The 18,094-nt window shown below is 32.5% G+C and overlaps 1 protein-coding gene across 1 annotated transcript in view; it reads left to right on the top strand.

Moving 5' to 3' along the window:
- The first annotated feature begins 11,142 nt into the window (after positions 1-11,142).
- Positions 11,143-18,094, top strand: part of LOC133178980 (BTB/POZ domain-containing protein 8-like) — a 39,014-nt gene continuing 32,062 nt past the window's right edge. The window contains exons 1-7 of the mRNA XM_061313647.1: positions 11,143-11,273; positions 11,459-11,545; positions 11,626-11,736; positions 12,066-12,719; positions 13,418-13,507; positions 13,825-14,002; positions 15,121-15,312. Of these exons, the coding sequence (XP_061169631.1) occupies positions 11,149-11,273; positions 11,459-11,545; positions 11,626-11,736; positions 12,066-12,719; positions 13,418-13,507; positions 13,825-14,002; positions 15,121-15,312 (1,437 nt within the window). The 5' untranslated portion in view covers positions 11,143-11,148. The remainder of the gene's footprint in view (positions 11,274-11,458; positions 11,546-11,625; positions 11,737-12,065; positions 12,720-13,417; positions 13,508-13,824; positions 14,003-15,120; positions 15,313-18,094) is intronic.

The following is an 18,094-nucleotide window of genomic DNA, read 5'->3' as shown; positions in this document are numbered from 1 at the left end:
TGTGATCAAATTTTAATGGATTTCATCACTGACCAACCCATATTGCCCATTATTTTACAGATAGGGGCGTGTATAAATGGTGCCCAGTATATTTACAAATAGGGACATGCGAAATTGAGCATTGATTTATAAATAGAAATCGACATGTGAATGTTGAACGTTATTCATTCTAACAAATGCAAACAGTTACATGAAAATAGTGGGATTCGATGCTTGCTTTGGAGGTTATGCCCAGGTGATTAACCAATGATTCACCAATATCGGCGACTTTTTTTGATGTTCAAGTTCAATTTATTCACCCAAACCAAAATATTGGTACATGGATATATACATTATATACAATAGTGGCATTCATCTATAGTGGCATTCAAGACGTATTTAATCTTAATAATATTGAACAGGGATGCTTTACCTGATTTTCATTAAACTGTGATATTTTACAATTATTTATTCAATAATTATAACAAATGTATTATACATTATATATCAAACTCTACTGTTTAAATCAAAATAAATGTATATACTTTATCCATCTGAAGTTCAAGACTGCAATTTGTCCATGCACATGTACATTTATTTAGAGGTTTAATGAAAATTATTGTAAATGTATAAAATTAATTAATGTTTTACTTTAAGATATGCCTTTTGTAAATAAATGTAAATGAAAGTTTTTTTTATATATACAAAAAAAAAATTAGCCCACCTCAACGACGTGGGGGAAGCTTATATAATACCCTGGGCATCGGCGCCCCATGTTAAAGTTTTTGGAGCAGACTTCTATGGCCCATATTTATCAGAGATGCATGGACGATGCTTCAGGTAGTCCAAGCTTAAGATGCTCCATTTTCAGCAAAAATGACCAGGTAAATCTTTTTTAGAGCAGGTTAAAGTTTTTGGAGCAGGTCTCATTTCCAAGTAACTATAAGCCCTATATTGACCAAACTTGCAGGGACGATGCATTGAAGGATGCACACTAACAAACTTGTTTCGGATGCTGGATCTGACCTACATATTCTGAAGAAGTGACCAGGTTAAAGATTTTTGAGCAGGATCATTCTATTATAGACCCTATGTGGACGAAACAAGGATACTCACTACTAGGTTTGCTTCGGATGCTGGATCACCTACATTATCCGTATGAGCGACCAACTTAAGTTCTTGGGAAAGATTCATTCCAAAGTAAATATAAGCCCCATGTTGACCAAAATTGCATGGATGTTACATCTAAGGATACACACTTCAGATGCTGGATTTGACCTACATTTTTTGAGTGAATGACGAAGTAAAAATTTTGGAACAGGCTCATTCCAGTGTATTTTGAAGCGCTATCTGATTAGTATATAAAAATTATCAATGACTTCCTTAGAAATATATCATCAAGGAAACAAACAAACAGATAGACAAACACATGTAGATTTAAGCATATAAACGCAATTAAACTGCATTATCTATAACAATTGCTAGCTGTGTTAAATTAACAATGATTTAAATAAATAATTACCATAAATAAGTGTGAAAGTAAATTGTGCGTGGGGTACACGAAGGTATTTTATACTGAGGCCCAACGTGTGAGATGTAATGGAATCAGTATTACTCAGGTGCGATTAATTTTGAATTCGGTTGCATAGAATGTTATATGATTGAGTAAACATATTCATGCTTTATGTATATTGAATATGTTTTTTTTTAATTGGCGGGGGGGGGGGGGTATGTCAGTAGGGGGAGATGGGGGATGGAGAGCACCCCCCCCCCGGACAAGAACTTTCAACAATTTCCCGTTCAACACAACTCATATATAGGATATTATCTGACATTCTATCTATAATCATCCCAAATCTGTGGATCGAATTATGTGACAAATTATTTAATACGGTATTTAATAATCCAATTGAGCAGTTAAAGATGTTTATTTCAACAGAAAAGCTAGATCTTGTAATCATTTTATCAATAATATTGCATATACCAACAGAAGATATGATGCTTTACTTTCATAGAAATGGTTATGATGGGATATGCAGGGTACTAAAAAGGACAAGAAGGGAAAGGAGGAGATTAAATCTCTTATTCCAACTAATGTTATACGTGATATGTAAAGTTAAACTTCTCTGTGTTATGATAGAAAGATCAGATCTTTGTACAAAGTTCAAAAGTCTGATACCTTTTTGGAAAGCATTAGTACAAAAAAGTCAAACGTCATACTGCCGTGTCCATGCTCTTGAAAGGACTACTTCCCCCATTAATTACCTGTGACAGCAATGATATGTAATACTGATACGTAACTGCCTGAAACTTGTCAAGAATATTGAAACCCTTTGGATATATTCTTTTTTAACATAAAAGAAATGAAAATAAGTATTTAGTACGAAAACTGTATATTAATACATTTGACGAATGTATACAATTAAGGTAGAAGCTATGTCGGAAAAGTCTTTGTCACAGGAATTTTCAAACTTTTCAAAATGAGTAATTAGCACTCGTTCATCAATCAGTTAAAAGTACATAACGTTTTCTTGCTATTAAATGTAGTGTAACCGGTGCAACTTGGAATGGTAATTACATGTACAATGTATACACTGCGACTATAATTTTCAGCAAATTTTAAGGGGACAATATTATAAGAGAATATAGGAAATCACAAACAAATACTTCTTCACACATCTTCGTTTATAGACTTTATCAACTGAACAATATTTAGAAATACTACAGTACCGACCAGACACAACCTAACAGAAAGCGGACCCAGAGCGCACCCCGGGTTCGCTTGGGGTCCGCTAGTGCTGACCCCGAGCGAACCCGGAGCGCACCCGTAGCGAACCCGCAGCGAACCCAGAGCGGACCCAGAGCGAACGCTGAAAGCGAACCCCAAATTCAGTAGCTGTCCCAGAAAGCGAACGCGCGTTCGGTGTTGCGTAACAGAGCTGTCAATCAGGATTAGCGATTAACTCATCAGCGCGTCGACCAATCAACATGCCGAACAGGTCTGTCAATCAGGATAAGTGATAAAATGCGTTGATCATCAGCGCATCGACCAGTCAACATGCCAGTTTGTAATCTAAACATTGTACAAGCAAAGCGTGTGAATGTACAATGTAAAAATATTATTAATATGATTTTTAAACATGATTTTACATTTATATATTTTAATTCTCCAGACAACATGCAATATTTACACATCTATTTTCATTATTTTTTATTTTTAAAATCTATTAATACATTATATATTTTTATTATCCAGGTAGCATGTTACATGTATAGTTACATATTTATTTTCTTTATATTTTTAAAATCCATTAATTTCAAATATTCATTGCGTAAATTTATCAGACAATAAGTACTTTAATTCATAATAGAAAAAAGAAGATAATAAATAAATGGTTATAACAATTGTTACTAAAAAAAAAAAAAGAATAAAAAAAACTGGTCTTCGATAAATTATAGAATTTTATTATCTCAAGATATAGTATAAGAACATGTACGTGCTTTAATTTAATTATTTTTTATTTATTATTTCAATTTACATGCACGTTTCAATTTATCCAGATCAACATCGAAATTATCGATCTAAATAATTGATCATGAAAAAAAATTAAATGTACATTGTACAGTATAAATGTGCATTATGTCAATACGTAATTTGGAGAAAAAAATCTCATTTTTTTAACTACCATGATATATATATTTTTTAATTAATCTTTTACCAAAATTTAATAAATAGCTTGATTTAAATACATGTATATAGGGAAAGTTTATTTTGTCAATTCTTATTATCATACATGTAGACCTTACATTCTATGTTTTTGAATTTTTGTAACTACTTGCAAGTCAATAAAAAAACCGCAAAAATGCTTATCACTTTCCTTCGCGTCGATATATATAATTATACAGGTTTACATGTTCACGAACCTCTTACATGTGCTACATGTAATTTTCGAAATACTTTATATGGATATAAAAAAATATTAGGCGGGTACGTTTTGCACTTGTGCATGAAAAGTACACGCAATTCCAACATTAGTAAATTGAACTTGCAAAGATACCTTAATACGAAAACGTACATACATTTTTTTCATTACATAGGTACCTGTATTTGAACTTTGTCATAATTATTTAATTTTAACACTTTAATAATTAAAGTTTCAAAGTGAAGCCAAGGTCATCACGTGTCGGTAATCATCAACCTGTTTCGAAGATATTGCGGGTGCTAAGAGCAATTGCGGTGGATTTTTTAATTGACACTTTCTAGCTGGATGTATACTGTCTCCATGGTCACGGTATACCTGAGTATATACATGTACTCCCCCTACATTCGATGCACCTTAAGTTACATGTACCTGGTCTGGGCACGTTATCAATAAGAAATTCAATTATCTTTTTTTTTTTTAATTTGGAAACGTCACAGTTCTTTGGTACGTTGCATGAAGAGTACATGTTCATGTAATTTACTGTCACCTGAATGCTGAAAGTCAGTAAAATAGCTTTACGAGAGAGAGAGAGAGAGAGAGAGAGAGAGAGAGAGAGAGAACACTGTATATTATTTGAAATTAAAATCGCTACAACCGGCCCATAGAAAACAATTCGAGTACGGAGAGGGGTGGGGGGATCATCGAAATAAAACAATAATAATAAAAAAAATATCGGACGTTATTATCTTAATTTCATCTACTTAATCATGCGAGTTTACAGTTATTGAATTCTTGTTTTGTTTGTTTTCTTTCTTGTTTTTATTTATTTTTAAACATTTAGAATTTTGTTTGTTAACATGCCGCTTCAGTATGTACATGTATGTAGTGGGGCGGGGGGGGGGGGGGGAGAGAGAGAGATCATGAACCAGTAAGGAACTCAAACTATTCAAATGATCATTTACATGTATTTGAAAACAACTTAAAAAAATAATATATTCTTATCAGTAGACCAGATATTAGTTTTTGTTTGATTGTTTGTTTTGGTTTTTTGATTGTTGTTGTTGTATTTTCAAGTCTTCCGTTAAACTCGCCTTATAAAACAATGATTTATAGCATGGAAGTAAATTATAAATAATCTGTAAAACGAAACTCAAGTTACACTGTATGAGAATTTTTAGTGATTATCACGACCTACATATACATGTAATGGACGACAACCTAGATTAAATGTAAACTGCTAAATATGAAAACTGAGCATTTACGTGTACAGTATGTCTCAGGTATTTCATAGATAAGATCATAATTCAGTTGTTTGTCTTTCAAACATTTAAATTACGATTTAGCAATTGCAATTACAATTGGAAGTTCCAACTTATTTTAAAACTCATGAATAATGTAAACAAATGAATTTGAAAGCTTTTTTTTTTTTATTAAGATACTCTTATCAATTTCACTCCATCCGATACATCGAAAATAAATTTAACACCCTTCTTCTTCTTTTTCTTTCGAGATATACTTAGCTTGTAAGTTAAGAAAAATAAAAGTGATAATTCTACGTCGAATGTACGGTGAAATTCTTGAAAATTTATCAACGTTCTCCATATTGTCACTTACATGTACATGTTTCGATCGCCATAAAAACAGTAATGATCGATTTCACTACTGTATTTTGGAATATACAAGGGGCGGGGCTTACTGGCGGCAAGATTAAAGCGGGGTCCGCTTCACGCATGAGTGCGTAAAGCGAACCCGGAAAGCGAACGCCGGGTTCGCTCTAGCGGACCCAGAGCTGACCCCGAGCGAACGCAGAGCGAACCCGAAGCGCACCCAGAGCGGTCCCAAATTTTCTGAAAGCGAACCCGCAGCGGACCCCGAGCGAACCCAGGAAGCGAACCCGGGGTGCGCTTTGGGTTCGCTCTGGTGTTAGGTTGTGTCCGGTCGGTACTGTATTCAAAATCTAATTCTTTTTTTTTCTTCAATTGATATAAAAGATTAGATCCATATTTCAAATGTACTCAATATTTTTCAAACAGTTTTTAAGTCAAACTACTACCCTAAATCTGTAAATATTTACCAAAAGTCTTTTCCACAGTACATGCATTCCTTATTATGATGGAGAACATAACAAAATAATTACGGAAACTGATTAAAATATATACCTTTCCCTGCAAACAAATGAGAAACATGTTTTTTTTATCATTATACTACTTCTGTTGACCTTTTTGCACTTATACACAAGATTTAATAAATAAATAAATGTTTTTGGTGTTACTTTCAGTTTTACATTGTGAATACTTATCCAAAAAAAAAAAGAAAAAAAAAAGAAAGAAAACATATAATTTATTACAAATATATATATATATATATATATATATATATATATATATATATATATATATATATATATATATATATATATATATATATATATATATATATATATATATATATATATATATATAATATTTTAGGGAAATATTATTTTACAACAATTAAAAATTTATATGAATAATTAACAAAAAATATGAAAATGAATACACATCATTTTATGATGGATATTACAAACATTAAACACAATCTTTAACAGCATCAAGATTTTGAACTATTTAGTAGTCAACTGAAAGCTTTGTTCTCATCATGTCCTCCAGAACTAGACAGTGGCGGATTAGAGTGGGTAAGAGGACCCGCTTCCCCTTTGTGACCAAAAGTTGATATAGAAAGGATAATTTTTTTTTTTTGGACATACTAGTATTGCTGAAAATAGTAATACTCTACATACACTGTATAGTATAGCTATAATAACTCACAAAAGCTAGTTTTCTTGAAAAACCTAAAACCATTGGCGCTTCTATGGTAAGGTTTTACATAGTACTTATAACTGACTTTCTGGAGAAGAAGGCAGGCACGTATAGTGGGGGGGGGGGGGGGGCGGCTCCTCCACTTTTTTCCTAACATAATGCATATTCTAATGTGTTTAGCTGTTAATTAAGAATAAATTTTCTTTGAAAGCTCCCTTTTTGTAATGCATGTATGGACAGATCCTCCCATGTAAATTCTATCTTGTCAAAAAAGGTGGAAACTTACCCACCCATCCCTACCATCCCAAGAAATAGGATTATCCGATTTTCGAGATTAGTTTTTGTTTCTGCTTGTCAAAGATTTTTCAGGTAAGTTGATCGTCAATTATTTTTCTGCTGATCCCCATCCCCTTTCAAAAACGATACTACGTACCTGCAAGGGACTGTAATTTTGTTTCATTTATCGAGTATTCATAAGTCAGTATTAAAAATATTTTGGGCGACGAAGACAGAAACGAGAGAAAGATCGAGACGGCTCATGTAAGCATTTCGACCATTGGGCCTCACAATCAAAGAAATACTAAACATCTGGTTGTGTGAGAGGCTAACTTTTTGCCAAATTAAAGTTTGAACATAAACGTATTATGCGAAAGAGCACAGGAACTTGGGTCTTGGTTAATAAATAGATCTATGTATACCTATCAATAGGTATACATATTTATAAACCAAGACCCAAGTTGGTGAAAGAGATGGGTTACTTAGCATGCTTAGGAAGTTCTCGATGTCACACCCTGAAAAATTGCAATGTGCCTTCATCATCCATAAATATTTATACACCTCTTGATACTCTTACACTCCGCAGTTTTAAAATTTTACATCTGCTTTAGACTATGAATAGAATAGAATAGGATTTATTACCAAATCAGGGCCCAATGGGCATAAACATATAACATGTATAATTACAGATAAGATAACAGACAGAATACAACATATAATGAAGAGCAATTCTTCCCATTTAGTACATTGGTGGTGTTTTGAGTTTCACATGTAGACATAGGTTGTCTTGATTTAAGATATATCTGTACTCTTAATTGATACAACTTAATGTGCAATGATGTGCATTACTATTACTAATATTATACATATAACTGAACACATAAAAAATATCTGATACATCAACAAGAGGCAGCAAGAGTCGGTGCTAAAGGATATACAGAAATCCACTTCTGCCTCATGTAGAATAAACAGATACATAATCTATGGAAGAGAGTATTAAAAAAAAATAATAATAATGATATAATAATAATAATAATAATTGAAAAAAAAATTGTATGCTGAATGGCATGTGTAAATTATATTAAACTGCAATGGACAGCAAGAGTCAGTGCTGAAGGATAGTATTATTATTTTAATTAATCTACTTCTGCTCAATGCAGAGTATACAACAACATACGCATATTAACAAAACATACTGTAGTATAAGTATTAAATCAAAGTACATGTAAGTAAAGTCAAGATCAACATGTGACTTTGAATTTGTCTAACTACACATGACTTATAAATTCACACAAATTGCACAGCACATCAACATCTTCACAGTTCATTAACCATAAAAATTGGTTACTTTTAGACATACTATTAAAAAGATGAGATCTCAGAGATATTGTGGAGAGTAAATTTATTCTTGATAGACTATGGCATAGACAACCCAAAAGAAAATGTATTTCATCTTCTACCTCTTTTAATTTACAATTGGGGCATATTCTCTCTTCTCTTGGTATACCATTATGTGGACCTTTTTCAATCATCAGATTGTGAGAAGAGATTCGAAATTTTGTTAAAATCTTCCTTTTCTCAAATTTTCTTAAGATTAATAAATAAGGTTCTAGCCCAAAGTTTTGTTAGATTGTGCAGTAAGTGTCTAACTTCCCACAAGTACTTAATTGTTCCTTCTTTTGATACCACTTTTCAAGAAAATATGAATTAAGAATGCGTTTACAATGATATTTAAAGGCTGATGTAGATGATTTCAGATGAGGCATTAACTGAGGAAGAAGTTGTTTGAATATATCAATAGAACCAAACCATGATAATTTGTTTTTGTTGAAATTGGATATTGAGGCAGTGTATGCAGCTTTTAATAGAGGATATGTGTCATCCAAATTTTCTAACCTATGCCAGTAATTCAAATTATGCTGAACAATACTGAAACTCATAGGGTGTCTACCTAATTCAGAAAGAACAGCAAATTTTGTACTTTTGTTATTTACGCCTAATAAAAATCTACAAAACTTGTAATGTAATTTCTCACAAAGTGATTTAGCATATAATTCATCCAGTGCAACAGGTCCATTTCTAAATCGTGCCGTAGTGGTGTTAAGTGCCCCCCAAATTTCACTACCGTATAGTAGTATGGGTTTTATTGTATGATCATATACGTGTAAAGCTGTGTTTTTTTAGGGTTCAATGATAGGAAATTTGTTTGTAATTTAAAAAGTGCCTTTGTAGCTTTTTCGTAAAGTTCATCCTGAGCAAGTGTAAAACTTCCAGATGCAGTAAAATGAATGCCCAAGTATTTATAAGAAGCAGTACAATCAAGAGGTTCTTTGTTTAATGTGAAGTTTTCTTTCAGTTTTCTATGTCATGAATTATACGACTCGACTCATATCCGGAATTTATATTTTCGTGTACATGTTTTAGATACTATGTAGCAACTAGTAGTTTCCTGTTGTAAACATTCGACAATTTCCAGTTGCACATTGTCATCGATAATTTGATGGTACTTCGTTCAGAGATTGATAACTGGTAATCTTATTGTTGTTGGTGATCGAATGAAATATCGCTTCCAAAAAGTTTAATATCATGACATAAAGTTTGAATGTTGTTATGTATCTTAAAATGAAATTACAGTATATAGCCTAGATCTAGTGATTTCAAACAGTTATGAAAAAAATATACATGAAAACCGGTTTTACAGCCAGTGGTAGCTAAGTATTTATGCATGCACCTAAAATTTTATCATTAAGTTGGAGAATAAAGCCATAGATTAAAAAAAAAAATCCCAACCTTTAAATTTGCGTGGATTAAACTGTTTAACATTGATACAGTATTTCAGGACTGACAAATGTTTAGGACCCAAAATCATGAAAAGATACTATACTGTTTACCTTTAATATTTGACAGAGCTTACTGATACTTATATAGAGTTTTGGGCATGAAAATGGGAAGCCTAGTTATAAATGGAAGTGACAGGGTGTCTACCAAGGGACTTATCCCCCTTTCTTCACCTTGCAAAATTCCAAAATTCCATGCTCATTTGACATTTTTAATTGAAATTCATGGGTGCTGAAAGATCAGATTTTTGTCAGCAAGCCAAACATGCATATAAAGACAGTTAGCTGAATAAAGATTGATGAAATCAATATGTTGAAGAGAGATGAGATTATTTTGAGGAAACATGAATACTTTATTTCATTAATTCATGACAAAGGCAATCCAATGGTTTTCATCAATATTCTGTTAGTAACAATATGCAAATCATAATCTGTTGTGAGTTGTGACCCCGCCCCTTTCCATGCAGGATTCTTAATCTAGTCATCTATAATTAAGTTTTGCCAGTTCTTACATGTATCCAGTTGATATCTTGTTTCATTACCTTGATTACAAAAGCAAGTCAATGATTTTCATTATTATTCTGTAACAATATGGAAATTGTAATCTACTGTGACCCCTCACTATTCAGGGTTTTTACCAAGTCAGTATCAAACTATGCACCATTTCATTTACTTAATCATTATTTAATATTAACGTGGCCTCTTGTCTTTACAATAAATTATAGATTGCAATCATGATAATATTAACTAAGAAGAATTAAAATTCAATATTCAAGACATTTTAGGACTGCCAGAAACATGAGAGAAATCCAAATGTTCAAGATATTTAGATTAAAAATGAAATTCATAGTAGGGTCAAGATCATAGACTCATTTTGGTGCAAATTAAGCAAATAAAATTTGGGTCCTAATGTTCTTGATATTTTTCTTTCTTAAACATTGTAAGTTAGGTGTGGCACATTTATGTGCAGATCATGATATAGAATGGGTAGTGCTTGGTACTTATACTATAGTCAATTAATTCAAAATAAACAGTCTTTTTAACAAGAAGTATTATGATGATACATTTGTGATGATACAAGTTTGTAGAGTAAAACAGGGATTTAGCAAAATACACATAATTAATTTTAAAAAATCCAATTGATGTTTCATTAGTTTGAACTTTTTGGTGACAAAATATGACTTCATTATGAGCTGGTACCTTACAAAGAGAAATTTCATAAAATTACAGCTGTGCATTTGTAGCATTTAAACCAATTTTAATATTAGATCCGATGTTTTATTGCCAGGAAGTACAAGACAATTTTAAATTTAAAGTGATTACAGAATTTGAGGTATGGCAAGGCCAAAGGAAATGGTTCCTAATCAGATGCTGGGAAGGGCATTTTTAGATAGGAGTGAAAGAGAACGGTCACGTCTGAAATTGACTCTAGCCAAACAAATGCAGAAAGACATTGGAAGGTAATATATACTATAGATAATGCATTTCCCATTATAAGACAAAGATGCTAATATAAGTCAAGATTTAATAAATGTAAGAAATATTTTTGCCTCACTGCACACGAATTGCTTCTTCACATAAATTATTAACTATTCAACAGATTAAGCAATCCCTTTAATGAAGATGTTTGTTTTTAAAATTTCAGAATGTTGGATGAAGAAATTCACTCAGACTTGGAAATTATTGTTGGGAATCGGGTCATTCCTGTCCACAAATTTTTCATTAAAACCAGGTAATTTGAAATTAGAAGATTTATTCCATTAATCATATTAATGATAATCAAACTAACTTTTTTTTGTCTTTATTTTGTAGAAGTAAACGAATTTATGAGCGGCTTTTAGAACTGTCCGGTGGTGAGTCACAGAATAGATCCCTGACCATGCCATGTTGGTTAGACTATGACACCCTGATTATCTTGTTTCAGTGAGTAAAGCTTTGATGTAGGAATAGATCAAAGGAATATATTTATTACCTGTCCACAGATATAATTAATCTACAGCATAGTTACATGATAATTTGTCCCTTTAAATACTTGTTAGTATGTTAGTATCTCCAGTGATGTACCATGCTTGCCAGAATATTTTACTTGATATTATATATTCTGAGTGTATTGAATATCAGTTTATAACTTTCCCACTTCTCACAATATCTAAATTTTATGGGAAAATAAGAATAAGGCACTCTGAAAGAAGATAGTAACGATATTCACTTGTTTTTTATACGATTTCTGATGTATGTTCTTGTGATTTTAGTCAGCTGTACAACGTGAATTCTGTGGATGGAGAAATTGATGAGGTAGACATAGCAGCAGGTCACACTATGGTGGACTACCTCCTATCACTATTGTCTGAGAAAAGGCCCGATCCGAGGGAGGGCTCTTCTGAGTCTGAGGAGGAAGAGGAGGAAGGGGGCAAGAAGGAGGGACAGGACAAAAATGGGGAGGGAATTAAGTGGGCTGAGCCTCCAGGAAGTGAATTTATTTTAATGAATGGGCTGAGTCCAAAAAAGGAAATGTGTGATAAAATGGTTCCAGATGAATATGTGGAAGGAAAAGTGATTAACACTGAAAACTGTGTTGATAAAAATGGCATATGGATGAACAATCAAACATCTGATAAATTATCTTCTCATGTTGATAAAAATGGAGTTGATGCACTTGAACATCATATATCAGAAAACAAAGACATAGCACCAAGTGCAGCTGATGATGATCTCAAATTAAGTGACGTAGAAGATGTAATAGAGGAGAAACAAAATTTGTCAGAACTGATCAAGATGTCATATGACATAACGGTGCCGTACGACACATGTAGTGTATTAGGAGAGGATCTTCTTCGCGGCTATTTACAGGACTTAGATTATGATTGTATCATCACTGTGTCTGACACACATTTCAAGGCTCACAGGTAAAAGAATCACAAAGTTTTATGCTCCCCCGTTTGTCAACAAGGGGTGTTTTGTTACTTGTTAGTCTATCAGGGTGCTGTGAAAAGGTTTTTATAAAGAACTTTCACTTTGATAACTTTCAAGATAGCACCTTCACTGTGTGATTGGTGTTAAATTTTGGTATGATTCAGCAACACTGAGAATATATACATGTGTATATAGTGTTCCTGTTGAAATAGGTGAAACTTAAACTCTCAACTGTATTTGAACTTACTTTGTCATATTCCAGGTGTTCGAATTATCAACATCAAGGTTGGATATAGAAATTTGGGGGGGGGGGGGTCCATACCAATTGAAAATAATTGTCTCGGAAATTTATTGACAAGCAAAAAAAAAACAAAAAACTTTAACTAGATCTCTAACTAAAGGCAAATGGGGGGGGGGGGGGGCTTCCAAGGTTATATCATCCCACAAATGAACATTTAAGATACTGCAGTTCAGCTGTAATATTTTAAATGACGAATCATACAAAATGAAGATTTCCTCATAAATGACCAACATATTAGGCATTTCAAGCAATTTGCTTTTGCAAAGCTTGAAATTTTATAGATCTCAGGCAATTTTATCAGGAATGCCTATGATACAAGAAGTTCAGAATCAGAGAGAAATTTAAAGTTTGGTAATTACTTTTTCTTTAGAATTAATATTCTTATTTTAGGTCCCTGCTGACTGCCAGATCGGCTTACTTTGAGGCTATGCTTTCAGGATCCTGGATGGAAAGTGATTCCCATGAAATCAAATTAGAAGGGTATCTAGAATACATCTGTATTGTAATGTCATTGTTGGCAGTCTGAGGCTTTTAATATTGATGCTATTTGTAAGAGGAAGTTGGAAAATGTGTACCATGATAAAATTGAATCTTTGGTTTATAAAAATCTGCAATTGTAAACTGCACTTGTGCATGAAATGATTAACATGTTCTCACATACATGGTAGAATATACATGTAAAAAGTAAACACAACTGAGTTATGATTCTCTTGGAAATTTACACTAAAATAATACATTATCTTTTAAATCTTTACTTATAAATTCATACAATAATATACTGAACAATTTGTTGACAGAGTGACCCCTGCTGTGATGGAGCAGACCCTTCTTTACCTGTATGGAGGTGTGACAGACATCTTGGACAGCTGCACGGTCAGCGAGCTGATCATGGTGGCGGACATGTACGGGTTAGATGGCCTTAGGGATGTGGTTCTCTATAACCTACGAAGGGATTACTGCCATTTCTTCCATAAGGTGATACAATACTGGCCTTCATATGTGTGTTGGAGAAAATAACGAAACATGTAGTTAATGATATAATAAGTGTCAGGTCTGGCTATTTGGGGGAGAAAATTGAACATTTAATTCATGTTATTTAACATGTGTTACTTTTTACAGCAATTAGATATATTTTGTCAGCATGGTGATTATAACTTAAAATACATGTACATATCACTGACAACTTGTTTATTAATAGTTTAGCATAATATGAATATGAAGAACATGAATAGTGCACAATAGACAGATGCTAAACTATGAATATAACAAAAATAAGAACAAATACAGCATGAAATTGTTCTCTATTGCCGAGAGTAAAATGAAGATTTAATTTTGACTCATAAATTCAATAACAAAATACATGTATACATCACAAAATGAACTTTATTCTCCATTATATCCATAACCTAGAATATTCTATTTTTGCTGAGAGTTATGGTCATTGAACTTCATTCCAGCAAATATCAAGAAATGCATAACTGAAATTTAAGCAATTTTCAACTTCAAACATTTTCAGCAATAGTGTCAGCTTCACTAGAAATTGATTTCATGAACATTTATTATGTTATACAAGTTTTCATTCACGGCAAAAATAATGAATTATTTAAATGTAATGCCACTAGAAACTTTAAAAGATGCTTTATTTACTTTTCACTTCCAAACATTGATCAATAACATGAAGTGAAAACAGTGCACACTATTTTAATTTGAAATTCTTTACTAAATAGTAGAAAAATTCACATCCACTTAACTATTGACGTATCGTACATATAAAGAGTAGACAGGCATCGTGAAAAACTTCACACAATGACACATTGTTTCACAGTATGAGATACAAAGTACGAACTTTCTCAACCCCGTGCTTCTGTTATTCCTCAACACATGTTCCTAAGTCTCTTATGCATTTGGTGTAAAAAGTCGAACAAAAATGTACTCGGATATTTTTGGATGCAAGGGCTGACATATTTTTTTGATAATATTATAATTTGGAATTGTTACAAATAGAAGCGGTGAATCTGACGAAATATATTGCAAATTGGCATGGCCTCAGTTAATTTTGTACATTAATACTGAGTTTTCCCTAATGATTTCAGCCATGTTCTATCTGCGAGTCTGGAGTTGTAGATACATTTAGTCTCGCTGTCTCGTACAACATGCCTGAAATGCAGGATCGATGTGCAAAATGGATAAACAACAACAAAATCAAAGTTTGGAGAACTAAAGCATTTGCCAGTCTGCCTACAGAACACTTAGAAATCTGCTATAATGCAGCTGCATCAAGCCTGGTAAGGGATTAGTCAAAAAATTATCATAACACTTGACTGTAACAATTAAACTCATATATATATATATATATATATATAATCCGGACTTCTTGGTTAGGGAACCCAGTTAAGCATTTATATATCGGTCTGGGACCCCGATGGATTAAGCAGACTTTTTCCGGTCTCCCTAATATTTTAACTGATCATTAAGGCAGTGTACTTTGTGGTAAGATGACTGATGTCCTGAAATAAGACTCTTTCGTAATTATTTTTTTCAATGCAATTATAATTTCTTCATTTTTTATTCGCATAGCGAGAAATAATTAAATTATTTATAACCCGGCATATATTTTCATAGGAATATATATATCTATTAAGTCGCCCAGAGAAAATGTGTAATATTAATCAAAATCCGCTATATATGAATAGTTTTAATTAATATCCCATTTAGTTTAATCATTTCCTATATTTTCTTACCCTTCATTCATTCGTGAGTTCAGTATTTAAAATTTCGAAAATTCATGGTCTACAAATGACTCATGTTTGTCTGGCAATAAGTTGCCTGGTTTCCGGTCGACCTGGAGAACCAGAAAAGAAGACGATGGCAGACGCCTCGAAGTGCTTTGGATCCTTTTCGTAAGTATAAATCTGTTACTTACTATCATTTGCAGCTGTTTTTTTTTTTTTTTATGTTTTATACGTCTTTTGTATATTATTTTCCCCTTTTTTATACGACGCGCTTGCATAGCGTCAATATTGACTAACAGCGAACGTCGAGGAAATTCTGAATACACATTTTTAATTTCTTTTCATTCATAATGATACATCTTTTTAAAAATCATCAAATATTTATTTTAACTAATTATTAAGTTTGTGGATGCTCATGGTATGACGTTCGAAACATGGATATGATTGACGCATTATTTAAAGAAGCTGATAGTAAGCGCGGGGGGAGGGGGGGGGGGGGTTCTTGTGTACGAGAATCTGAGATTTGTGTTTTGAGATACAATAACAAACGATTCTACAAAAATTAATGCAACACAAACCACTTCCTTCCTTTTATGACACTCTTTAGTTTTTGAACAATGAGTAAAATTTGGTTTAAGATTTGAACAAGACTTACAATGTCATATATTGTCAAAGACTACTTCTACAATTACATGTTCAAGAATTTAAGGTATTGCAGAGGTTTTTACTCTATTCTGAAGTTTTCAATGATGTAAACAGTTTCTGTCTATAATTTTAGATATTATAAATAAAGATATGTTATTTTGTAGTAACAATAATTTGGCTATTAATTCATGTAATTTTCTAAGGTACTACATTTGATAATTTTTAGGTATAAATATTATTTTTTAATATTATGTCATAATCTGTTTTATCAGCATATATCATAATTATATAAATAACAACTCAAATATGAATCTGAGTCTTCAAGGTCTTTAAGTGTATAATTCCTTTTCACTGCCTATAAAGCATTAAAATAAAATTTGTTATGTTCCCCAGAAACATAATTTTAGGAGGTAAATCTATTACTTAGTATTCGTATTTTAAATTTAAAATCCTGGATGAATATGAAATTTCTATTACCGTAAAAAACTGTTCTTAAAACAGTTTCTATATACCCCTTCCCCCTCATGTGTGCCAAAATTTAGTAAAGGTGAAATAATCATTTTTTTTTTTTGGTTAGATATTGCTTTTATTATACATAAAATATACATAACACAACTCACAAAACTGATTTAAAAAGGACCCAAATCCTGGGAGCTTAAAGGGGCTTTTGTCCTTTACCCACTGGGGCCACAAGGTGGCCCTCACTGGCCCAGACCCCATTATTAGCCTGTTGAACCCCCCTTTAAAAAATCCTGGGTCTACCAAAGATAATTTTGAAGTCTTTATATGAAATGATAAAATGTATTTATTAGCAAAAGAAAAAGGATATAAAACGGGGGTAGTGTACCACAACTACCCAATTTAAAAAAAAAAATCAATAAAATTCTAAATAGAAGATTTAAATGTCCAAAAAGCTTCAAGATAAGTATACATACATATTTTTGTTGTATGATACATGTACTTACATGTATGATAACTCTGCTAATTGGTGTATTAATAAAATTGGGTTTACTTGTACTTACTTCTTACTTATATGCCTCTTTGGGGCACACTGTACCAATTAGTGTGTTATGAAGTACTTTTATTAGTATTTTTCATTACTACTTACTTATCACAGGCACTTGTTTCAGTAATAAATTTTTTAACCCATAGTATAGTAATAACGCAATATTATTATGCTATGGGTTAATTTTTTTTTATTGAATCAAGTGCCTGTGTTACTTATACCTTTGGGGGGGGGGGGGGGCATATGCCACCCACAAGATTTTTCCAGGACTCAATCCTGTGCAATCCTTAAATTAAAATCATTAATAAATGAATATACATTTTGGTGGGTTCTGGTGCATCCTTGAAGTCATTTTTCACATATAAAATAAAGAAAGTCTAGCAGTGTTACTTTAAACAAATGAATTATGATCTACTCTGTTTCAAAAATGATATTTTTGAGTGTTTCTTCAGAGGGGGGGGGGGGGGGGGCTTGTGTCCAACATTCCCCACCATTACCACTTCTCTGTTCCTACGGCCCTCTATTCTACTGTACTGCTACCCTAAGAGGGGATAATAGTCTGCTCTTGGGATAGTCAGGTTGAACTGAATTCCAGCAACACAAAGTAAAACAAAGATAAATATTTGATGTGAAATTTTATTTACAAGGAATAAATGAGAAACATGTACTTCCAGTTGTACTCAA

This window comes from Saccostrea echinata, unplaced genomic scaffold (assembly GCF_033153115.1).
Source record: "Saccostrea echinata isolate AGI-Se365-2 ecotype Australia unplaced genomic scaffold, CSIRO_AGI_Sech_v1 ptg000004l, whole genome shotgun sequence".
NCBI lineage: Eukaryota > Metazoa > Mollusca > Bivalvia > Ostreida > Ostreidae > Saccostrea > Saccostrea echinata.
This window is presented reverse-complemented; position numbering and strand designations above follow the sequence as displayed.